This window comes from Tamandua tetradactyla, chromosome 19 (genome assembly GCF_023851605.1).
Source record: "Tamandua tetradactyla isolate mTamTet1 chromosome 19, mTamTet1.pri, whole genome shotgun sequence".
NCBI classification, from domain to species: domain Eukaryota; kingdom Metazoa; phylum Chordata; class Mammalia; order Pilosa; family Myrmecophagidae; genus Tamandua; species Tamandua tetradactyla.
The window spans coordinates 1,798,275-1,824,303 of NC_135345.1; the positions used below are offsets into that span (position 1 = coordinate 1,798,275).

Below are 26,029 nucleotides of genomic sequence, written 5' to 3' on the forward strand. Positions count from 1 at the left end.
GCTTAGTCTCTTTCTCTCCCTCCCTCGCCATTTTGGCACGTCCGGTTCTTCTAAACCTCTGAATAGTGATGATGCAGTCTTGTCTCTTTAACCCTATTGGCCTTCTCCTTAGTCCTCCACCTGCCCAACATCCTCTGCTACGGGTACACTCAGGAACAGCATCTCTATGGTCACAGTCACTCATCCGTCCTCCCTGTGTGATTGGCTACCCTCCCCTGGAGGCCACGCCCTAACTCCGCCTCTCCTCAAACTGTATATAATCCGGGGCTGGCCGAGCCTCATGGTCTTAAGCTTCTGGCGGCCCCGGCATAAGTGTCTACCAACAATAAAGTTACCTCGCTTCATGCCTTAATTGACTCGGCCTCCAGTCCTTTAGACCCACAGCGAGGTCTCCTGCACGCGCCCCTTGGACCCAGACCCCCGGCTCGAGCCCCTTTTCTGCGTGCGGCAGTGTCGTCTAGCAAGCAGTGAGAAGCTGAGGAGTAGAGGGTCCCCGATAGTTTAGCGGTTGGGCCAAAACCGCAGGTCAGCACCACGGGTCTTTCTCCTCCACCACTTCCTCCCCGGAGCTGCACTGAGCAGGACAGTGTTTGGCTTTACCAGTTGAGGTGCTAAGGGCTGGAGGTAAAGCAATGAATGGAGCAGGTGTGGTCCCTGCTCTCAGGTGGTTCAGTGGAGGACCAGGGGAAGGTGGAGGTGGGCCCAGGGAAAAGAGGAAGAGAAGAGAAACTTCTATCACCAAACCAGGAGAAAACACCCTCAGGGCAGCCTGTCCTTAGAATTTTCATTTTAAGACAACACACATGGTTTCTAGGGTCCAGCTGTCCTTTGCAACTTCCTGTAGAAGGCCTCTGGCTGGCTCAGTCCCTAACCCTGGGCCCAGCACTGGGAGCCTCGTCCCTGCCAGTGCAGGCCCTGTGACCATGGGTCTGTGCTGAGTCCAGCTCTGTCACCTATGGGAGGCTCCGTGTCCCTGGGGGAAACTACCTGGCCAGTAACCAGCTCTGTTTCTTCATCTACAAATTAGGAAAAATAATCCTTACTCACTCAACAGACACGTCTTAATTTCAACCCACGTTCCTGTGGGTGTGAAATATTTAAACTAGGATCCTTTAAAGATGTTCCTAGTTAGGGTGTGGCCGAGCAGACCGGAGTGGGTCTTCATCCTGGAAGTCAGTGACAACTGGAAGAGCAGAGTGGGACATGAACTCAGCACCCATCCGAGGCAGAGGCATGAGCCAAGGGATCCACGGGCTGTAGCACCAGTGCTGCAGACTTCAGGGAGAAAGCAGGCCCTGTCAACACCTTGATTTTGGACTTCTAGCCTTCCAAGTCAAGCAAGCAATAAATTCCTATTGCTAAGCCCACCCAGTGTGTCCCTGCCACAGCAGCCTGGCAAGCTGAGACCCCCATCGAGGCTGTGGAGGGAGTTGGGTGAGCTGAGGGGGTGCTGCATGCAGAGACTGGGTCCCAGTTGGTACTTCATATGCAGTTGCTCCCAGCCATTTCCTGTGTTCCTGGGGAGCCATGGCTGGGGCCAGGCATGGGCCTGCCCGTCCTCTGCACCAACTCAACTCTGGGGTCACATTAGAGGGTACCCCAAGGGGCCTTAGAACAACATGGTCCAGAAGCGATGGCTCAGGGTAGAGATATGAAGACCAGAGAAGAGCTCTCTGGAGGGTGGGCCAGCTGACTGCTCCTAACTGGTCATTTCTTTGTCCAAACCACCGCCGGCAGGCCAGCTGGTCCCTCAGTGGGTCTGGACAGAAGAGTGCTCAGGGCTTGGGAGAGTGAGTAGAGGGCAGCCATTGCTTCTCCAGCTTGGCCAGGAGAAATTGGAAATTCAGGGACCCCTGTGTTCCCCAGTGTCCCCCAGGAGGGAAAGTCTTGATAGCCCATAGTTCTACTTCTCTGGCCTGGCCTGCCTGCCTGTGCTGGGTTATTTGGCTGGAAATGAAAAAATTCCCATTTCCCCTTTAGGGCTTAATTAAGACCATGTGATAGTTTCATGAATAAGTTATCATGTGTTTTGCTACATTTTAGTGCAACAATCCAGCCACACCTCTTACTCTCTGTGGCTTCCAGTCCCCAGCTTGCAGTCATGGCCCCGATGGAAAATTCCATGGCTCTCAGCAAGGAGTCAGCTGGTAGCCAGCGACTCAGGCTGCCTCCAGATGGCCCTGGGCAGGACCCTGGGCATGCCATGGTCATCACTGCTCATCCTCAGCTCTCTCCCACCTGGGGCTGAGCTTGGCCCCAAGTGGGCTGCCTTTCTCTGCTCCTGAGCTTGGCTCTACCCCTCACCCTCCACCCCTGCCCCATGGCTCCTGACCCTGCTTGGTCACTGGGCATTTCCAGGCCAGTTTCCTTCCACCCAGACTTCTCCTGCCTGACTCCGCGGACACCTTCAGTTCAGCCCACACCGTCCTCGCAGTCCACTCCTTCCTCAGTGCTCCCAGCACAGGCTGGCTGCTCTCTTGTCCCCACCCCCAGGCAGCGGGGCTCAGGCCTTGTCCTCTCAGGTGCACACCTGCAACACTCTTGACCCAGCGCCTGCCTTCTCTCCCACCCCTCCAGCAATCCCCTACACCATTGCTAGAGAAATTCTAACCTGTGGATCTGGTCACGGTATCCACTGCTTACAACTTTCAGCTCCTCATGACCCACTGGTGAAGGTTGGGTGCACTGCATGGATAAAGTCCCTCTGTGACCCAGCTCCTGACTTCCTCTCCAACTCTGTCTCTTGCCCCCACCTGCTGCACACGATCATCTGTCACATGGGAAAGCATATGGCTTGCTCTGCTGGTCTGCTCTTAGCTTGTCTGGGGCAAAACTCTGGGTTCTAGCTTGCTTAGCATCTCAAGAGAAGGCACATGGTGATGTTTGCTGTGCTCCTCTGCTGGCTTCTGGTTGCAAATGGCTCTCACAGATCCTGTGTGTCCTTCTGGCGTTTTCCTTTGCGTCTCCAAAAGTGTGTGTCTGAGCTTTCTCCTAAATGTTTCCCTGTGTCAGGCTCTTTTAAGGACTCCAGTAAACTCATCAAGACCAAGGTTAAATGGGTGGAGTCACATCTCCATGGAAACAACCCAATAAAAAGGTTCCACCCTACAATATTGAATCAAGATTAGAAGAGCAAGGGTTTTCTGGGGTATATAACAGTTTAAAACCAGCATGGGTACCCAGAAGCAAGTCACTGTGTTCCTTTCCAAAGGCTCTTCCCTTGGGTGGGAGCATTTCCTGATGTACACAAAGGATACTGCATCTTCCACACTTCCAGAGACCAGAAAATGTAGCCTCACTGGGCATGGAAACAATCTCTGAATTGAGTTACCTGGAAACATGAGCTCTGTAGGGAACAGCCAGAACATGAATTAAAAGATGATGCTTTCCCTTCCGTGACCATGGAATATCTGTTATAAACACAGGCACTGGCTAGGTAAATGTTAATAGAGTGCAGGGATTAAAGGCACAGGGTCTAGACTTGGACAGGTTTAAAAAATTAAAAAAAAACTTCTCTTTTATAGAATCTTTATTATGAATGGTCAATGTGAAACATGTGAAAAACATGGAAGTCATTGCTTGTGAAGTCATTTGCGTGTTTTAGCTGCAGCGATGCAACATTAAGTTCATTGCTATATATGAGTACAGATTTTCTTCCTGGGCCATGTAATTTGGAGTGTGCTCTTTACCAGAGTAATAATAGTGAAATCATACAGTATCTATCCTTTTGTATCTGGTTTATTTCACTCAGCATTATATCCTTAAGGTTCATCCACATTGCCACATACTTCAGGACTTCATCTCACTTTACTGCTGCATAATATTCCATTGTGTTCATACACTATATTTTGTTTATCCACTCACTCATCAGTTGATAAGCACTTGAATTGTTTCATCTTTTGCCAGTTATGAGTAGTGCCACACTGGAGTACAAATGTCTGTGTCACTGCCCTCTAACTCTTCTGGGTATATACCAAGTATTGGTATTGCCATGTCATAGGACAACTCGATATTTAGTTTTCTAAGGAACCACCAAATTGCTTTTCACAGCAGCTGTACCATTATACATTCCCACCAGCAGTGAATAAGTGTTCCAATTTCTCCACATCCTCTCCAACATTTATAGTACTCTATCTGTATAATAGCAGCCATTCTCATAGGTGTGAGATGATAACTCATTGTAGATTTGATTTGCATTTCCCTTATAACTAATGAAGATGAGTATCTCTTCATGTGCTTTACAGCCATTTGTATTCATCCTTCGGAAAAATGTCTATTCATGTCTTTTGCTGATTTTATAATTGGGTTGTTTGTTTAGTTATTGTTGAGTTGAATAATTTCTTTATGTACATAGGATATCAAAGCTTTGTCCAATATATGGTGTGCCAGTCTGAATCTATGGTGAACCCCAGAAAAGCCATGCCCTTTAATACTCATTCAATATTGCTGGGTGGGAGCATTTTGATCGTTTCCATGAAGATGTGACCCACCCAATTGTGGGTAGTAACTTTTGATTAGATGATTTCCATGGAGGTGTGTCTCCACCCACTGAAGGTGGAGTTGCTTGCTGGAATCCTTTAAAAGAGGAAACATTTTGGAGAGAGTCTCTTTTGGTAAAGCCACGAGAAAGCAGACACGCCCATGTTTGCCATGTGCCCTTCCAGCTGAGAGAGAGACGTTGAATGTCGTCGGCCTTCTTGAACCAACGTATCTTTCCCTGGATATCTTAAATTGGACATTTCCATAGACTTGTTTTAACTGGGACATTTTCTCGGCCTTAGAACTTTAAACTAGCAACTCATTAAATTCCCCTTGTTAAAAGCCGTTCTGTTTCTGGTATTTTGCATTCTGGCAGCTAGCAAACTAGAACATATGGTTACCAAATATTTTCTCCCATTGTGTTGGCTGCCTCTTCACCTTTTTGACAAAGTCCTTTGAGGCCCAGAAGCTCTTGATTCTGAGGAGTTCCCATTTGTCTATTTTTTCTTTCATAACTTGTACTTTGAGTGTAAAGTTCAAGAAGACGCTTCTTTTCACTAGGCCTTGAAGATGTTTCCCTGTATCTTCTTCTAGGAGTTTTATGGTACTGGCTTTTATATTTAGCACTATGATCCATTTTGAGTTATATATTCCAACTTTTTCATGTTCCAATAATGTCCTTTTGAGTCTTTTCTCTTCCCTTATTATATCTCATCCAGGATCACGTATTGCATTTAATTTGTATTGTCTCTTTAGTTCTTTCTTTTTTTATTGTGGGAACATATATACAACATAAAGTTCCCATCTCAACCCCTCCCAAGCACACCCTTCAGTGGGATTAATCACATCCACAATGCTGTGGTGCCCTTGCCACTTTCTGTTACTAAAACCTTCCCATTCCCCAAACAGAAACCCTACATCTATCAAGTAACTCCCCATCTCCTCTGCCCCTGGCAACTTGTAGCCTACTTTTTCTCTATGAGTTTGCATATTCTCTGATATTTTCTTTGTAGTATCAAGGGGCCTAAATTTAATATCCTAAATTTATAACAATCCTGTTTGCTTTGAAACCAACTTAACTTCTATAGTATACACAATCCATGTTTCTAAACTCCTCTGCATCCCCCCACGCAGTTCTTGTCACAAATTACATATATACACAGAGTGAGTTCAAAACCTATGATTTATCATTACATTTTATGCATTTACCTCGTAGATCCTGTAGGAAGTAAAAAGTGGAATTAAAACCAAAAATACAACAGCACATTTTTGTACAATAAGCATTTATATTTACCTATGTCATTATCCTTACTAGAGATCTTTATTTCTTGATGCAGCTTCAATCTACTATCTATTGTCCTTTCCACCCAACCTGCAGAACTCTCTTTAGAATTTCTTTTAAGGCAGGGCTTCTGGTGATGAAGTCTTTCAAGCTTTTGTTTATCTGGCAATGTCATCTCTCCCTCATTTTTGAAAAATAGATCTGCTGGATTTAGAATTCTTGTTTGGAAATTTTTTGCTTTCAGCACTTTAAATCTCTCATACAACTGCTTTTATGCCTCCAAAGTTTCTGAGGAGTAATCAGCACTTAATCTCATTGAGGCTCTCTTTTACATGATATGTAGATAATCCGTGGCATCTCTCTTTATGCTTGGCATTTGAAAGTTTGATATTTCAGTGTGGGTCTATTTGGGTTTATTCTGTTTGGAGTTTTTTTTTTTTTAAGTGTTTTGGATGTGTTTATTCATGTCTTTCATCAAGTTTGGGAAGTTTTCAGCCATTATTTCTTTGACTATCCTGTCTGCCCCCCTCTCTCTTTCTTTTTCTGGGACCTCCACAATGTGTATGTTGTTACATTTTAGGACATCCCACAGGTTCCTCAGACTCTGTTTAGTTTTCTTCACTCTTTCTTTTTTCTGCTCCTCAGACTAGAAGATTTCAATTGCTTTATCTTCAAGTTCATTGATTTTTCTTTTTCTGCCAGTTCCTACCTACAGTTGAATCCTTCTAAGGAATTTTAAATTTCTGTTACTGTGGTCTTCATTTCTGTTTGGTTCCTTTACATAATTTCCATCTCTCTACTGATATTCTGTGTTCATCTATTGTTTTCCTGCTTTCCTTTAGTTTTTTGTTCACGTTTCCCGTAGTATTTGGAGTATATTTAGGACAATTTTAAAAAGTCTTTGACTTCCAGGAAGATGGTGAAATAGGATAGGTCGAGTTCACTCCTGTTCCAAAGAGCAGCTAGAGAAGGGACAGAAAAGAGACTGGGAGAGCGATTTCAGAGTGTAAGTGACCTGGGAGGGTCTTCTACACCACATAGGGAGGACTTGGTTGAAAAAGCAGAAGAACTGAGCCACCGGGAACCAGAGACTGGCCAGCTAGTGCAAACAGCCTAGTGCATCCATTTCCAGACGGAGGCCCGGAGCTGTCAGGATGCACAGATGTACAACCCTCGTCTGTGCAGTCCCCCACCTTGTGCATGCACACAAGCCTGTCCCAGCCCGACCCACCTCTCCCGCGCAAACACACAGTCTCACCCCGGCCCTCCAGAGACCCGAGTACCCATGGCCAGCCCCTCAACCCCCACCTCCGCCTCCCTGACCCCTGAAGAAAGTCACCTTCATTCTTGGGCCAAACCCGCATCCAGCCCATACAGGCACTCAACCCAGCCCCCCACTGAGCTCTGCACAGGTGCACATCAGCATTCGGCCCCCAGATGTATGTATTCACATACATCCACTCACGCACCACACCCTCAGCTCTAGGCAAGTGCTGACCTGCGCATCTCGGCCACACCTGCCCCCAACAGGCACAACCCCACCCCACTGCCCCGATCTCTGTACGTATGCACAGCAGGGCTCTGTCCCCCAGACCAGTGCACACCAGCACCTTGCTCCCCAGATCCACACACCAACACAGCCATACCCACCCTGCCAGGCACCCATGTATCCATGCACAGACCTCTTGACCCCTGTATCCCCCCCACCTGCCCCCCACCTGCCCAGCGCATGGGCACACTCTTGCCCCACCCCACAGCACAAGTGCCTTTCTCCCATACCTGGCAGGTGCTCTCAGGCACATCTGTGCCACACAGCCTCTGCCCTGCACAAGCAGGTACCCTTACCCCACCCCACTGTTGCACCTGCAGACTCTTGCTAGGGCTCTGTCCACCCATCATCACCCACCCCTGACACACATCTCACAAACTCTGAGACCTGTGCACCGTCCCTACACACTAGCTCATCCACATCCCAGCCCCCCTGGGCCCCTTCCCCTGCACAAGGACACACCCACGCCCAATCCTCCCTATGCCCTGACTTCTGTGCCTGTACACCACATGTGACATCCATGACCCACCACATGTTTCATGCGCCCACATACCAACCCCAGCATAGCTGCTCAGTCCCCCCATCCACCTTCTGCAGCACCCTACCTCTGTGTCCCCCATGCCACACCCTGCTCCTGCACTTCAAGGCCTGCCTGGGCTGCACCTCACCCCCACGGCCCCCGCACCACATGTCTATAACCTCATGACCCACACCCCACACCAGAGGCACCAGCATAGAGTTCCCAACCCATGCATATGCCGGCACCACAACATGTCACTGGACTGTTGTGCCCTCCTCATGTCCTGCATCCTGCTCCATAGACATCCCATAAATACAAAGCTTTAGAATACGAAGGAAATTGACATCCAAAGTAACCCTATCAAGATATTTACGTGCCACAAAGACAACAGAAAATCACTAGCAGATAAAGATGCAGACAGATACAGTCCAGTCTAATGATATTAAAACACTGGAGGAGACACAGACTTTGGAACAACTAATCAAAGATGTTCATATAACTTTACTAAATAAAATCAGTGGGATGGCTATATAAAGGAGATCAAGAAGACACGAGAAGAGCAAAAAGAGGAATTTGAAAGAATAAATAGAAAAATAGCAGGTATCACAGAGTTTAAAGATGCTGTAGACAAATTAAAAAAAACATACTAGAGCCATATAACAGCAGATTTGAACAGGCAAAAGAAAGAATAAGTAAACCAGAGGACAGGACAAATGATTTTCAACACCAAAAAGAGAAAATGGCAAAAAAGAGGGAAACTTTTGAACTGGATCTCAGGGAAATGATAGACAAAACAAAGCACACAAATATAAGAATCATTGGTGTCCCAGAAAGAGAAGAGAAGAGTAAAGGGCTAGGAAGATTAGTGGAGGGTATAACGGGGGAAAACTTCCCAACCTTTATAAGTGACATAAATATGCAAATCAAAGAAGCCCAAAGAACTTCAAATAGAATAAATCCAAATAGGACTTCCCCAAGACACATACATACTAATCAGTCTGTTAAATGTTGAAGAGAAGCAGGAAATTCTGAAAGTGGCAAGAGAAAAACTATCTACTACATATAAGGAAGCTGCATAAGACTGAGTTCAGACGACTCAAGTGGCACTACGGAGGCAAGAAGGCAGTAGTAAGATCCTGAAAGAGAAAGACTTCCAGTCATTCTGCACTCAGCCAAAGTGTCCTTCAAAACCGAGGGAGTGATTAAAATTTTCACAGACAAACAAAGGCTGAGAGAATATGTCAACAACAGACTAGCTCTACAAGAAATACTGAAGGGAATTCTGCCAGCTGAAAAAAAAAAAAAAAAGACAGGAGAGGGAGGTCTGGAAGTGGGCACAGAATTGAAGAGTACCAGTAAGGGTAACCTAAAGGATAAAAAGAAAAAGAAGGAAAAGAACATATAGATCTGACAAATAAAATCCAAAGATAAGATGGTGGATTCAAGAAATGCTTTATAGTAATAACTCTGAATGTTAATGGACTAAACCTACGAATTAAAAGATACAGATTGGATTAAGAAATATAATCCAGCTATATGCAGCTTACAAGACACTCATTTTTAGATACAAGAGTACAAATAGATTGAAAGTGAAAGGATGGAAAAAGATGCTCCATGTAAGCTGTAACCAAAAGAAAGCAGGAATAGCTATTCTAATATCAGACAAAATAGACTTTGAATGTAAAGACATCATAAGAGATGTATTAGTTAGGGTTCTCTAGAGAAACAGAATCAACAGGGAACACTTGCAAATATAAAATTTATGAAAGTGTCTCACGTGACCGTAGGAACGCAGAGTCCAAAATCCACAGGGCAGGCTGCGAAGCCGATGACTCCGATGGATGGTCTGGATGAACTCCACAGGAGAGGCTCACCAGCCAAAGCAGGAATGCAACCTGTCTCCTCTGAGTCCTCCTTAAAAGGCTTCGCATGATTACATTTAGCATCACTAATTGCAGAAGACACTCCCCTTTGGCTGATTACAAATGGAATCAGCTGTGGATGTAGCTGACGTGATCATGACCTAATCCTATGAAATGTCCTCATTGCAACAGACACGCCAGTGCTTTCCCAGTCAGATAAACAGGTACCACAACTTGGCCAAGTTGACACCTGTCCCTAACCATGACAAGAGACAATGAAGGACACTATATATTAGTAAAAGGAACAATAATCAAGAAAAAATAACAATCATAAATGTCTATACTCCAAATCAAGGAGCCAAGGTACATGAGACAGACATTGGCAAAACTGAAGGGGGCAACAGATGTTTCAACAATAACAGTAGGAGACTTCAATGTATCACTCACCTCCATAGACAGAACAACCCCACCAGAGAATCAACAAGGAAACAGAAAATTTAAACAATTGGATAAACGAATTAGACCTAACAGACATATATAGGTTGTTAAACCTCAAAACACTAGGATATACATTCTTCTCTAGTGCTCATGGAACATTCTCCAGGATAGATCTTATTCTGGGGCACAAAGCAGGCCTTAATAGGTTTAAAAACATTGAAATTATTCAAAGCACTTTCTCTGATCACAGTGGAATCAAGCTGGAAATCAATAACCAACAAAGAACAATAACTTTCACAATAGATGGAGATTAAATAACACACTCTTAAACAATGACTGAGTCAAAGAAGAAATTGCTAGAGAAATCGGTAGCTACCTGGAGATGAATGAAAATGAGAATACAACTTATCAGAATTTATGGGATATGGCAAAGGCTTGGCTGAGAGGGAAATTTATTGCCCTAAATGTCTATATTAAAAAAGAAGACAGAGGGTGGGTCACGGTGGCTCAACAGGCAGAGTTCTCGCCTGCCATGCTGGAGACCTGGGTTTGATTACCAGTGCCTGCCCATGGGGGAAAAGCAAAGACAGAGCAAAAATTGAGGAATTTACTGCTCACCTCAAGGAACTTGAGAAAGAACAGCAAACCAACACCAAAACAAACAGAAGAAGAGAAATAAAATTAAAGCAGAGTTAAATGAATGGGAGATTAAAAGAAAAACGGAAAGAATCAATAAAACCAAAAGTTGGTTCTTTGAGAAAATCAATGAAATCAATGGGCCACTAGCAAGGCTGACAAAGAAAAAGAGAGAGAAGATGCAATAAACAAAGTCAGAAATGAGAAGGAGGTCATTAGGACAGATTATGAAGAAATAAACAAATCATAAGAGGATACTATGAACAACTATATGCCAAGAAACTAGACAACTTAGATGAAACGGACAAATTCCTGGAAACACACAAACAAAATACACTGACTCAAGTAGAAAAAGAAGATTTCATTCAACAAACCACTCATAAGTAAAAAGATTCAAATAGTCATCAAAAATCTTCCTACAAAGAAAAGCCCAGGGTCAGATGGCTTCACAGGGGAATTTTAACAAACATTCCAAAAAGAGCTAACACCAATACTGCTCAAACTTTTCCAAAAAATTGGCGGAAAAGGAAAACTACCTAACACATTTTATGAAGCTAATATCACTTTAATACCAAAACTGGGTAAAGATGCCACAAGGAAGGAAAACTACAGACCAATCTTCTTAATGAACATAGATGCAAAAATTCTCAACAAAATATTAGCAAATCGAATGCAACAGCACATTAAAAGAATTATACACTGGGAAAGCAAGGATGGTTTAATACAAGAAAATCAGTTAATATAATACAGCACATTAACAAATAGAAATGGAAAAATCATATGGTCATCTCGATTGATTCTGAAAAAGCACTCGACAAAATTAACATCCTTTTCTGACAAAAAAAACTTTACAAGGTAGGAATCAAAGGTAACTTCCTCAACATGATAAAAGGCATAAATGAAAACTTATAGACAGCACTGTACTCAATGGTGAGAGGCTGAAGCTTTCCTCCTAAGATCAAAAACTAGACAAGGATGCCTTCTGTCACCACTATTACTCAACATTGTACTAGAAGTTTTAGCAAGAGCAATCAGGCAGGAAAACAAAATAAAAGGAATCCATATTTGAAAGGAAGCAGTAAAACTTTTATTATTTGCAGATGGCATGATACTATACTTGGGAAATCCTGTGAAATCTACAACAAAGTTACTTGAACTAATAAACAAATTCAGCAATGTGGCAGGTTATAAAATTAATGTGAAAAAATTAGTAATGTTTCTATACATAAGCAATGACCTAATCAAGGAATCAATTAAGGAAAAAATTCTGTTCAAAATAGCAACTAAAAGAATTAAGTATCTAGGAATGAACTTAGCTAGGGATGGAAAGGACTTGTACACAGAGAACTATATAGCATTGTTAAGAGCAATCAAAGAAGATTTAAATAGGTGGAAAGATATTCCATGATCATGGATAGGAAGGTTAAATGCAGTGAAGATGTCAATTCTACCCCAAATTGATCTGCAGATTCAACACAGAATCAATCAAAATTCCATCAACCTACTTGAAGACTTGCAAAAGCTTAATTTCCAAATTCATATGGAAGGGAAAGAGACCCTGAATAGCTAAAAGCATCCTAAAAAAGAAGAATGAAGTGAGAGGATTAACACTCCCCAATTTTAAAACTTATTATAAAGCCACAGTGGTCAAAACAGCATGGTACTACCACAAAGGTAGAGGCATTGACCAATGGAAATGAATTGAGAGTACAGAAATAGACCACTAAATCTATGGTCAACTGCTCTTTGACAAGGCCCCCAAATCCAATGAATTGGAACAAAACAGTCTTTTCAATAAATGAGCATGGGAGTACTGGATATTACTAGCCAGAAGAATGAAAGAGGACTCTTAACTTACACACTATACAAAAATTAATTCAAATTGGATCAAACACCTAAACATAAGAACTAGCGACATAAAGCTCCTAGAAAAAAATGTAGGGAAACATCTTCAAGATCTAGTAACAGGAGGTAACTTTCTAAAACTTTACACCCAAAGCATAAACAACAAAATAAAAAACAGATAAATGAGAACTTCTCAAAATCAAATGCTTTTGTGTCACAAAAGACTCTGTCAACTAGGTGAAGAGGCAGTCAACTCAATGGGAGAAAACATTTGGCAATCACACATCTGATGCACGTTTGATGTCCTGTATACATAAAGAAATCATACAACTCAACAAAAAAGAACAAGCAACCTAATTATAAAGTGGGCTAAAGATATGAAACAGACATTTTTCTGAAGAGCAAATACAGATGACTAAAAAGCACATGAAGAGATGCTTACTCTCATTAGCTATAAGGGAAATGCAGATCAAGACAACAATGAGATACCACCTCACACCTATTGAATGGCTGCTATTAAACAAACAGGAAACTACAAATGTTGGAGAGGATGTGGAGAAATTGGGACACTTATGCACTGCTGGTGGGAATGTACTGCTGGTGGGAATGTATAATGGTACAGTTGCTATGGAAGACAGTTTGGTGATTTTTTAGGAAACTAAATATTGAGTTACTCCCCGACCTGGCCATACCACCACTCGGTATATACCCAGAAGATCTAAAAGCAGTGACACAAACAGATATTTGCACATCGATGTTCATAGCAGCTCTTTTCACAATTTCCAGAAGATGGAAACAATCCCAGTGCCCATCAACAGACGAGTGAATTAACAAAATGTGATATATTTATACAATGGAATATTCTTCATCAGTAAGATGACATGACATCCTGAACCAAATGACAAGATGGATGAATCTTGAGGACAAAATGCTGAGTGAAATAAGCCAGACACAAGAGGACAGATACTGTATGATTTTAGTTTTATGACCATGGTAAAGGTAAAATCAGAGGCTTACATATGATCCAGAAATACCATTGCGAGGTATCTATTCAGAGGATATGAGGGCAAGGACACAAACAGACATTTGCACACCAATGTTTACAGGAGCATTATTTACAATTGCCAAGAGTTGGAAAAAGCCCAAATGTCTATCAACAGATGAGCAGCTAAACAAACTCTGGTATATGCATACAATGGAATATTATGCAGCTGTAAGACAGAATAAAGTCATGAAGCATGTAACAACATGGATGGACCCTGAGGACATTATGCTGAGTGAGATTAGCCTGAAACAAAAGGATAAATACGTATGGTCTCACTGATATGAACTAACATTAATGAGTGAACTTGGAGGAATTTCAGTTAAGAACAGAGGCTATCAGGAGATAGAAATAGGGTAGATATTGGGTAACTAGAGCTGAAGGGATACAGATTGTACAACAGGACTGATTGTAAAAATTCAGAAGTGAATAATACAATACTACCTGATTGTAGCACAATAATGTAAGTACACTGAATGAAGCTGAATGTGAGAATGATAAAGGAAGGAGGGCTGGGGGCACATATGAAACCGGAAGGAAAGATAGATGATAAAGACTGATACAGTATAATCTAGGAATTCCTAGAGTGTACAATGATAGTGACTAAACGTACAAATTTAAAAAATGCTTTTGCATGAGGAAGAACAAAGGAATGTCAATATTGCAGTGTGTTGAAAATAGATGGTCATTCATATCTTAAAACTTCAACTTCTGTGTGAGACTAAAGCAAGAAATGTTTATTTGGTACAAAATTTATGTTTTGACTAGTGCATTTCCTAATTTAACGTATATGGACAGTTTAATTGAACACCAGAAGTAAGTGGAACCTCAAATAGGGCATAAGATTTTTGTAGGTTTGTCCAGGATACTGTGATGCCCCAATAAATCCCAGAGTGATCTGAACAGTGAATAAAGAAGTATTTGCAACGTCCCTTTGGGGGAAAGGTGGAAAATTTAACTTACCATGTGGAGAATTCCTGATATTCTTGCAAGCAGTGGGGACAACCAAATCAATAGGTTGAGCCCTCAATCTTGGAGTTTGTTCCTGTGAAACTTATCCCCACAAAGGATAGGCTAAGCCTACTTAAAATTAGGCCTAAGAGCCGCCCCCAAAGAACCTCTTCTGTTGTTCAGATGTGGCCTCTCTCTCTCTCTAAGCCAATGTGGCAGGTGAACTCAATGCCCTCACCCTCTCTATGTGGGACATGACTCCCAGGGGTATAAGCCTCTCTGGCAACGTAGGGCAGAAATTCTACAATGAGTTGGGACTCAACACATCAAGGGTGTGAGAAAACCTTCTCAACCAAAAGGGGGAAGAGAGAAATGAGATAAAATAAAGTGTCAGTGACTGAGAGATTTCAAACAGAGTTGAGTGATTATCCTGAAGGTTATTCTTTTGAATTATATAGATAATCCCTTTTTATCTTATGGTGTATTAAAGTGGCTAGAGGGAAATGCCTGAAAATGTACAGCTGTGTTGCAGTAGCCACGTTTCTTGAAGATGATTGTATAATGATATAGCTTTCACAATGTGACTATTTAATTGTGAAAACCTTGCGTCTGATGCTCCTGTTATCTACAGTATAGACAGATGAGTAAAAAATATGGATAAAAATAAAGAAATAATAGGGGGAACAAAGGTTAAAATAAATTTAGTAGATTGAAATATTAGTGGTCAATGAAAGGGAGTGGTAAGGGGTATGGCATGTATGAGTTTTTTCTTTTTTCTTTCTTTTTCTGGAGAGATGCAAACGTTAAAAAAAAATGATCATGGTGATGAATACACAACTACGTGATGATATTGGGAGCCACTGATTGTAAACCATGTCAAGAATGTTTGAATGTCAAGAATATTTGCACATCAAGGATGTTGATGTGTCCGTTTGTTGTTCATAATAAAACACTTTAAAAATACGGATAAAAATAAACAAATAATAGGGGAACAAAAGTTAAAATAAATTGGGTAGGTGGAAATACTAGTGGATGGTGAGAGAGGGGTAAGGGGTATGGTATGTATGAGTTTTTTCTTTTTATTTCTTTTTCTGGAATGTTTAACATGTTCTAAAAATGATCATGGTGGTGAATACACAACTATGTGATGATATGGTGAGCCACTGATTGTGCACCATGTATGAAATGTTTGTATGTTAAGAATGTTTGTGTTTGTATGTTGTTGCTGTTTTTTCAACTTCTTTATTGCATAATATAACATATATTGTATGTTGCTTTAGCAATAAAAATATTTTAAAAAAGATATAATGAAACAACAACTTGATTTCCCTTATTATAAAATGAGAAATGCTTATTAAAAACTGGAGGGACCATCTATTAGTGGTGACAAAAGGGTCTATGATGAATATACCATTCCCCTGGTTTTTAGTTTTTTTATAAGCACTTTTATTGAGATATATTCACATATCACACAATCTATCCAAAGTGTAAAATCAGTGATTTGCAGTATCATTATGTGGTTGTTCATTCATCACCACAATCAATTTTGGAAAATTTTCATTACTAAAAACAAGCAAAAAACCCCAAAACATCCCATACCCCATATCCCTCACTATTATTGACCCTTAGAATTGGTGTGGTCCATTCATCACTGTTGATGAGAAAATATTAAAATATTAAAATATTACTATAGCATTTAAAATATTAAAATGCTATAGTCCATAGCATGCAATAAGTGCAATTTTTCCCATACACGACTTACTAACTCCTTGCAGTAGTGATATACATTTGTTCTACTTCATGTGAAAATATTTTTTGTACTATTAATCACAGTTATTGTCCACCAAAAAAAAATCAGAGGCTTATAATACAGAATATAGGGGACCTAGAGATACACAGAAGTTTGAGATGGGTGAAGTTTGCTAATGAGGTTGAACTTAATTGTTGGGGAACAGACAGAAGTGAAGTCAATTCACTAGTGCATCTATAAGTAATATTACCATATTGAAGGTGAACATGATTGAAATGGGTTGTATAGGGTCATGTGTCCTACCAATTAACATTGCAAGTATAAATAAGTTCTCGCATGAACCACTTGCAAAGGTATGAATCTTGTACAAAGAGTGTATAATTTCAGGGTATGGGGGGAAAATGCTATGTATGCTCTGGGCTATGTTCAACAGATAAATATTAACAGTACCGCAGCAATACCAGGGGTACATAATGGGGGAAGGGACAAAAGAGTTAGGGGGAGGGTTGGATTTCCTATTTGGTGAGGGTGTGCTTATTGGCTATCTTTCTCTTGGGAACAATGAAATTAACTCAAATTGAGACTGCTGATAGATTGTCAACTTTGGACATTATACATGAGACCCAGTAGACAGAGATGGGTGAAAGATTCACTGATTGAGAAGTAGATTGGCGAACAATAGTGGAAACAGATGATCGAACATGGTGCTGCTACAGAAAGGAACGAAGTCGTGAGGCATGCAACAATGCGAATGAACCGGGGAGGCAAAATAAGCCAGAAACAAAAGAGCAAATATTATATGATTTCATTTAGAAAATACTTACAAGAAAACAGGTGCCTAGATTGTAAGCTTTTATAGCCGTCACATTTAGTCTGGAGTGGTAATTATTATTTCTGGATTTTGAGGGGCTGTTTTATATATGTATAACCTGATATTTAGAAATAAGAATGAAACTGATCTGGTCGGGATTAAGGAAATCCAGAATACAGGGGTAAGAAAGACATTGCATGTATTTTAGAACTTCATTTACTCTTTGAGAACAAAGGAAGAAAGTTTTATTATGTCCAGAACCTAGATTTTCTGTAGCACATAATCTAATTTATCTTATCTGGATAGATCATTTAAACAATCCAAACACAGGGAGCCCAGAATGAGAATGAGAGCCTTTAATTCTGTATAGCTTCATGTAATACCTGGATACATTCCAGAGTATATTAAGCAGATAATCAAAAAGTATTGGCCAAGTTCCTTGAAGGATGGGAGAAAAATTATGGAACTACTAAACTTTACCACCAAGGTAACACCAGATACTGTGCCAAATACTAGGGACACCCAAATCAATAGTCCAAGACCTTGATTTTGAGGCTTGCTCTAGTGAAGCATATGTAAGTAGTGGAGAAGCTTAGCCTACCTATAGGCATGCCTAAGACTCACCTTCAGATGACCTCTTTTGTTACTCAGATGTACCCTTTCTTTCTCTAAGCCCAACTCTGCAAGTGAAATCACTGCTGTCCCCATTATGTGGAACATGACATCCAGGGGTGAAAGTCTTCCTGGCAGTGTGGGAGATGACCCCCAGGGATGAGCCTGGCCCTGGCACCATGGGATCAACAATGCCATCCTGACCAAAAGGGGGAAAAGAAGTGTAAGAAATAAGGTATCAGTGTCTGAGAGAGGTCAGATAGAGTCGAAAAGCTAGACTGGAGGTCACTCTTATGTATGCTTCAGTTAGACGCTGCTACCTATCATAACTTGCCAAACCCCAACCAAAACCATTCCTGCCAATCCTGAAGAACACCTTTGCAATATATAAGATTCTACAAAAGTTTCGTGCCCTAGGGTAACTCTTCAAAACCTACAACCCCTAGATGGGTCCCTGGACCAGATAAGTCCTGATATGCAGAGGGAACAGTCGTTACAGAACATCAACTAGTTCCATCCCCCTATCCTATATTATCGACAGCCCCTTCCAACATGAAAAAGTTAGCATGGGCATAGCCTAAATACCCCTCAAGAGTGGGAGAAAGGTCAAAGTTTATGGTGAAGCTATACAGAGAAGGGTGGGTTTAACAAATGAGGATGAGTGCTGAATCATTATACTGATATTTCTTTTAGCCTCTAGTACCTTAGAGCAGCTAGAAATAAAAACCTAAAATTGTAGAACTGTAACCCATACCAAACTCTGAAATCTGTTCTACAACTAATTGTTGTAATGTATTTTGAAATTTATTGCTTTTATGTATATATGTTTATTTATTTATTTATTTTTAGGGGGGGCAGGGAGTATATGGTCCTAGAATCTAACCCGGGTCTCCCATGTGAAAGGCAAACAATCTACCACTGAACCTTTATATAGGGTTTTTTTTTTTTTTTTTGCATGGGCAGGCTTCTGGGAATCAAACCCGGATCTCTGGCAAGGCAGACAAGAAATCCTCCACTGAGCCACTATTGCACCGCTCCATATATGTTTTTTAAAGAGAAGGAGGAGTATAACAGAGAAGATAAGATTTAACAAATGAGTATGACTGTTGAATCATTATACTGATATTTCTGTTGGTCTCCAGTGTCTTGGAGCAGCTAGAAGAAAAATTGAAAAATCATGGAACCATAACCCATATCAAACTTTAAAATTTGTTCTATACCTACCTGTTAAAATGTACTTGGAAATCTATTGCTTTTTGTACATATATTTCACAATAAAAAAAAGTATCTGCTGGAATGCCCCAGGTCTGATCCTCCTCATTGACTGTTTCTAATGCTTTAATCTTCTCCTTTCCCTGGGCCATCACTGTCTGTTTCTTTGCATGTTTTGTAATCTTTGTTGAAATCTGGACATTTTGATATTTTAACATGTTATCACTGGAATTTAGACTCTGAGGAGTCTATTCCTTAAGCTTGTACCCAGCTAATACTATGACAGAGCTTTCCCTGAATGAAAAAAAAAGGGAATAAAGAAAACTCCCTTCCCAGTTTTTGCAGATGGACGTGTATGAAAGCTCTCCTTTGGGGCGTATTCATATGAATTTAGAGAACAGCTTTAAGCAAGAGTGCAGGAGCCTCCTTCATCCTTTTTGCACATACTTCTTGTCTTGGACATGCATGTGTGGCCCTAGAAATTCCTCCATTTGCACAGAAAAGCTTCCGCTCTTCCCTAGGAGAGTTTTCTCAGGGTCTTGGCTATTGCAGCATATGTCTCACTGCCAGCAATCCTCTGCCCCAGCAATCATGATCTGACTGCTCCCCTGAGTCTGCTGGAGGAGAGCTCTGTGAGCTGCCTGTTATATGCAGGGACAGTTGTGGGTTGGTGAGCCAGCGGGTATGTCCTAGTTCAGTCCCTCAGGCTGCCACCAGACACACTGGGCCAGACAGACAGACATACTACCAGCAAGTACACACAGGTCAGCCTGTTCCCTCCAGACCGAGGAGCAGAATTCCCCACCGGGAACTGAGCTGGTGAGGAATGTGAGAGGGATAACTCAGGGCGCCATGAGATCTGCCTGCTTTTAAGTGGCCTTTTCTGATTTGGCACTCACCCTGTGACTGCTGTCCTTTAACTGTTTTCTGGAGCTTTGAGAAGGACGTGTCTGCCATTTCTTGCCCGATGTTCAGAGTGCTGATGGGGAGAATGGAGCAATTGGGCTGGTTCTCTTTTTCCTGGGATTTCTCCCTCAATTTCCAGCTGTTCTGATTGTCTCAAACTCTGTCCTTTGATTTGTCAAGCTGGTAGGAATATGGATTTCTATTAAATTTTAACTACCCATAGCATTGACTGAGGCTTGCCTTCAGGCTAAGAGCTGTAAAAATGGGAAACCTGCCCTGTACTATTCCTTTGTTCTAAGTGTTAACCTCCTTCCAGTTTCTGTCTGCTTTTGGTCACCGTCCAGTGCTCCCAAGGAACTGTATTCTATATTTTCTCCAAAGGTGATAGTTGATACTTATAGGAGTATCAGTCTAATGGGAGTTGCTTGGCCACTCCTAAATATTTATGGCTAAGAACTCCTCTCCTTTCTACTGTAGAGCTGTTGCCATGTCTGAAGGGTAGTCAGTGGCCAAGGTCCCTGTACACAAAGAAAGGCTGTCTACAAAAGGAGGACCTGACATCTGCAGCTCCAGAAGCAGAGATGAGACACTGAGAAGGAGACAGAGGGTCTGGTCAATCTTCCAGGCCCTGGATTCCTGTTCCCTGCTCTTTTGACACCCTTGCCAGTGGGACTGTCACCTCTTGGGCAGGCCAACCTTGGGCTCTGTTCTGTCCTCCATGGGCACTGACCCTTCTCTTCATATCACTCTTCTCCACACAGGGGACTGCCCTGTCCAATTGGTCAGGTTTCTGCTGTTGAAGTTCACACGGCAGGACTGCTGCCCTGAGAGCACCCTGGTACCCCAAGTGGGGCAGTAGGCCCTCCCCAACTCTTAAATCACATGTGAACATACAGTTTGATATTTCCCACAGGTGGCCAATTATATCTTCTGTGTGTGTGTGTGTTTGTGTGTGTGTCACAATTTTATCTTTAGGAAGGCAATCTTAACTCCCTTGTTTCCAACTGTTCTTTTGCCTCACACATATTGCCAACATCTCCTTATTTTTGTTTATATTTTAATAAGTGCCTGGCACATAGTGGCTAATGCAAGCTGGAGGTGACTCCTGCTCATCTTTCAAAGTCCAGCTTAGGTATGGATGCCTGGGCAGTCCTTCGTGACTCACTGTCCAGGTTAGGGTCCTCCTCTGGGCTCCCTCAGCACCCCAGAACCCTCCTATACATGTACTTATTACACAGTGCTATAATCTCAGGCTGACTCATGAGTCTCTCCTTGACAAATCCAAGTTCCTGGGGAGTAGGAAATGGGCTTTCCTGGTGTCCAGCATGAACACGGCATGCAGCAAACACTGAATAAGTGCTTGTTGCTCAAATGATGATTGGGTGTGGAAGCAAATTTAATAAGGTCAAATAATTAGAGAAGACTCAAGTGCTAAATGGACTCTAGAAACAAGACAGGAGTGAGACGTTCCTTCCTGAGGTGGTGAATTCCCAGATTCCTGACGGGCTCCATGGTGGCTGTGAGCAGGGTCCAAAGGTGGAGGGCACACCCATAGTAGGAAGACATCTGAGTCCTGTGGCCTGAAGTTGGGGCAGGGAGCTAGTGGGTTGGACTGGTCCTCGGGTAACTGCTTCCCTACTGCTCTGTGCACTCCCTCCTCCTTCTGGAAGGGCCAAACTTAGCCCTGCAGAGGCTCCTACACGCCAGATCAAATTCAGACACTGCAGCCCTTTGAGCATCTTCTCTCCTTATTTCTCACAGCCAACTGCTTCCTCCACTGTCTTTTGTCACTGTTCTTGCAACTATCACATCAACACAGTGCCTTAAAACTTCTGCGAAAGGTGGCTCATAGCCACATTTCTACTTCATGTCCCTAGCATTCATATCTGCAGCTTCCAGACTCCTCAGTAATGTGCGTATAAGAAGGTTTATCATTGCAACCCATCGAACGCTGGCAGTTGAAAGATGCCCCTCTACTGCATTTCTAGAGGTTCGCGTGGCAGCCAGAAGACCTGGCAAATCCACGTGGGTTGTGCAGCCCCAGCTCTCATGGTTCTGACGAGGCTCTGATTGCAAACACAAGGAGACAAGATGCAGCCCTGAGCCGGTGCCAGCAGATACACCCTAATTCTGGCTGCTGAGCTGGGCGAGAACAATGGGAACAGCAGAGACGAAGGCTTAGGGTGGGAACCCTGTGTCACTATCAGGGCTAAAAGCAACCAAATTACCCTTTTCACAAGCATCACAGCTAATGACTCACTGATTACTTACAAAGTGTAGCTTTCTCCTCTACACCTCCCCCCAAAATAAACTTAGAACCCCAAGAAGGGGTATTAATGGGAAGAGGGGTGCATCCCACCATCCCCACCTAATGGCTGCAGGGACTGCGCAGCAGAGCCCGTTGTGCTGCAGAGCCCATCACGCAGCACATCTGCCCACCTCGCCCTCTCCCGAGGGGAGTATAGGTGATCAGCCCCAACCAGGGTGGAAGATGCCAAAGAAGACACCCTAAAACAGCCCACTCATTTGGAAAACAGTTATTGAAATGCTGCCTGAATGAAACAGGACCCACACCTGGGGCCAGGTGATTAAGACGTGAGCCAACAGTACACCAGGTATTGCTCCAACAAGCGAAGGAGACAAGTGTCATTCCCATCCTCCCTACCAAGGAGGGGCACTAGGTGGTCACAGCAGGACTCAAGGCCTGGCTGCCTGGTCCAGAGAGGGCTGGCGACGTTCTGCCTGTGGAGCTGAAGCTAAGGGTGTGTCTGTAACACGTGCTACTAGAGCAAGGACACACAGCATCAAGGTCTATGATTTGGCAGAAGGTTGTCTCCCCACACCGGAGGCCTGGGAAAGTACAGGGCACAGAAGAAAGAGGCAGAGGGGATGAAATGGACCAACTATGAGAAGAATCAATCCAATGTCATGCATTTAGGTCTTTAAAACACAGTTTCTTAGCCTGTTTCTCAACAACTCTGTACACAATCAGCATGTTTTCAAAAGGAGAGTAGAGCAATCGCCAAGTTCACTCATTTGTTCAACAAATTTTTATCGTGTGCCTACTCTGTGCCAGGCAGTGAGCAAAAGGAACAATATCCCTGCCTTCCTGGAGCTCCCATTCCAGAGGGGAGGTGAGCCAGAACAGCTGAGCAAGTACAAAGTGTGCCGAGGGTGGAAAGCACTTTGGGGGGATAAAGAGCAAGGAATGGGGCGGCTGCAACGGGAGGTTGGGAAGGCGCATCTTCCTAAGGCAGTGCTGAAGGCAAGCCCCAGAGGTGGCCCTGTGGCCTCTGACATTCACTCCCTTCAGTGTGGGTGGGGCCCGCGGCTCACTTCTGAATAGCAGGATACGGCAAAGGGGGTGGGATATATGTGATCACATGATGACATTACATGAGGCCACGGCCCGCCTAGCTGGCATCTCTTACTCCCTTGCTGCCATGTTGTAGACTGCCCAGATGGGGGCCCCACGTGGTGAGAAGCAGAGGGCTGCCCCTAGGTACTGAGGGAAGTCCCGGGTGACACCTTGAGTGCAGCTTAGCAGAGGACCCAACTAAGCTGAGTCCAGACTTCAGGCCCACAGAAACTGAGAGGAAATATCTGCATTGTTTTAAGTTGCTAAGTCTGGGGAAATTTGTTACACAGCCATGGATAACTAATACAGTGGTCAAGGAAGGCTGAAACTGGAACATTTGAGCAAAGACCTGAAAGAGGTGAGTGATGAGCCCTGTGGACATGTGGAGGAATGGTGGTCCAGCAGAGGGGACAGCAAGTATACGAGCCATGGGGTGGGAGGCAGCCTGGCTGGTGTGAGGTCCTATGCCCATCACAGAAAATGCTTTACGGTCATGCAGAAGGGCTGCTCTGGAAGTGGACCTACAGAACTGCAGGCACGGTGCAGAATTGCGAGGCAGCTCTTGGGGAGAGTTTGGTACGTTTGTCCAATTCTTCCTGTACTGGAGTTTGTTCACTTTGCTGCCTTTCCTTGAATGAACAAAGTATTTCCATGACAGAGAGATGAATTATCTTCTCAGGGTCTTGGCCCAAGCTCTGCTGCTCAAAGGGAGAAGGGGGTCTGCACTGGCCTGGCTGCAATGACCTTTCCTTAAAGAGGGGCTGGCACGCCAACAGCCTCTTCCAACCCTCTCCCTTATTCTTCTGAGAGAAAATCAGGCCACACTGACTCAGCATGACATAGAGAGAGAAAAGAATTTAAAAAGCTAGATAGCCATGGTCAGAGAGCCTAAGGAAGAGGAGAAAAAGGAAGAACAGGAGAGTGGAGAAGGCGTGCTGGCCTTGGGGTCTAGGGTTTACTGACAAGGAGGGTCAGGGAGGAAGAGGGGGAAGGAAGAGGAAGAGGAGGAAGAGGAGGGAGGAGAGGAGGGACAGGAGGCAGCCTGCAGAGAAACTAGGCACCCAAAGCTGCGGCCTGCAGCCATGCAATGGGGTGGTGTTTTTTCCCGTCCTGTGGCTGTAGGCTGGCCCAGCCTGAGGCTGCTCTGCCTGTTGCGGGACTCTCCCTAGCTGTGTGGTCCCGGGAGGTGCGTGCGTGCTGAGCAGCGGAACAAGTCCAACTACAGGTATTCTCCAGTTGCAATTTCAATTTAAAAAGCCGTGGTGGGGGGAGAGGGGGCTGGGTACGTGTGGGTGAGGGTCCTGTGGAGGGTCTCAAAGCACAGAAATGACTTCTTCAGTGCACACCGCACCTACTGGCCCGGGGAGAAGGTGCCAGGGGCAGGGTGGGTAAAGGTCTGGGGAACCTGCGCAGGACCTGGGCACCTCCAGTGTTTCCCAGGGGTCCGGGAGTGATGCACAAAAAGCCTTGCTGGGGGGAGCCCCAAGGCCCACCGAGGCCGCTCACCTACCTGCCCCATAGATAGCGGCATACACCACCTTCTTGGTCTGCTCCCTGTCGGCATGTGACACGTGGCCCACGGGTATGTCCTTCCTGCGGGGAAAGACAGTGGGTGTCAGGCAGCCAGGCCTCTCTCTGGGGGCAGGGGCCGCTGGGAGTCCAGACGCAGCCCCGTGGAGGTGAGTGGGCCCGAGCTGGAGGGCAACTGCCTCAGGCCCTAAGCAGTCCTTGGCCTCTGCATCACCTCCCAGATGGGGGCTAGAGCCTGCAGCCGAGATCCCTGAGGTCCACAGGGACCACAGGGCTGCCCCCCACCCCCTCAGGGGCCCGCTGCAGCCTGCGGCTTGTCCCCGAAGCCAGGTCTCCCCAGGGCTTGCCCTGGTAGAACCAGCTGGTGAGGCCGTACCCGAGCCTCTCTCGGGGCGTGAGGGGCCCAGGCAGACTCGCCCTCTGCCTTCCCTCGTGCAGCTCCTGGGCCTCTTCACCTGCAAGGTGGGGATTGTAGGATAGCCAAGTGCCCAGGTAAGGCAAGCCCCAGAGCGGCTGCGCCCCAGGGCCTGCGGGACCCGTACCCTGTGGTCTGTATGCCGCCCAGCCCTGGGCCTCAGTAGTGCACAGACCACATTTGTCTGGGGCCCAGCTCTGGCCAGTGTGGGAGGCTGCTTGGGAGTGCAAACAGGATTGTCCTTGAGGTCCCCCAGGAGGGTTTTTTGGGGTGTATGTCCACCCAGCAACTTCCAGGCTCCCAGCTCAAGGGAAGATTAAGTCTCTTTCCCAGAGCCTGGCCCCTGAGAGCTGGCACGGCCCTCAGATACCACCTGGGCCACTCTGTGGGTGTTGGCCTTTGCAAGGAGGAAGCAGGCCCGGTGCTGCAGCCCTGCTCAGGGCTCTCCCCTGATGACGCATGAGAGCCTTTCCTACTTACATGCAGAGGCTCTAAGAGGCAGCATGGTGAGCAGCCATCCCAGCAGCTGCCTGGCAGGTGGACCTCCCCTCCCCAGGTCCTGCCCCTGGGTCCTGGACCCTGGGCCCCTTTCCTGGCAAGCCCAGGTCTCAGTAGCCACCTCTGAAATCTACAAGCATGTTCAGTGTCTAGCCCTGGTGACTAGGACTGTCCGGCTTTTTGCTCTCCATTTCTCATTAGAATTTCTTAGACCCAGAAGAATGAATTACTTGAACATAAGCCAATGCTAAGTTCAACCGCAAAGGAGATCAGGAAGAATGGCAGCCACTCTGTGTGGACCACAAGCGGGGGTGGAGGTCCCAGTCCTCAGGT

At 44.4% G+C, this 26,029-nt stretch overlaps 1 protein-coding gene across 2 annotated transcripts in view; it reads right to left on the reverse strand.

The window, feature by feature from the left end:
* POLN (DNA polymerase nu) overlaps window positions 1-26,029 on the reverse strand; it is a 300,052-nt gene that overhangs the window by 25,997 nt on the left and 248,026 nt on the right. For both annotated transcript variants that reach the window (XM_077136233.1, XM_077136234.1), the window contains one exon: window positions 24,764-24,846. In XM_077136233.1, the coding sequence (XP_076992348.1) occupies window positions 24,764-24,846 (83 nt within the window). The remainder of the gene's footprint in view (window positions 1-24,763; window positions 24,847-26,029) is intronic.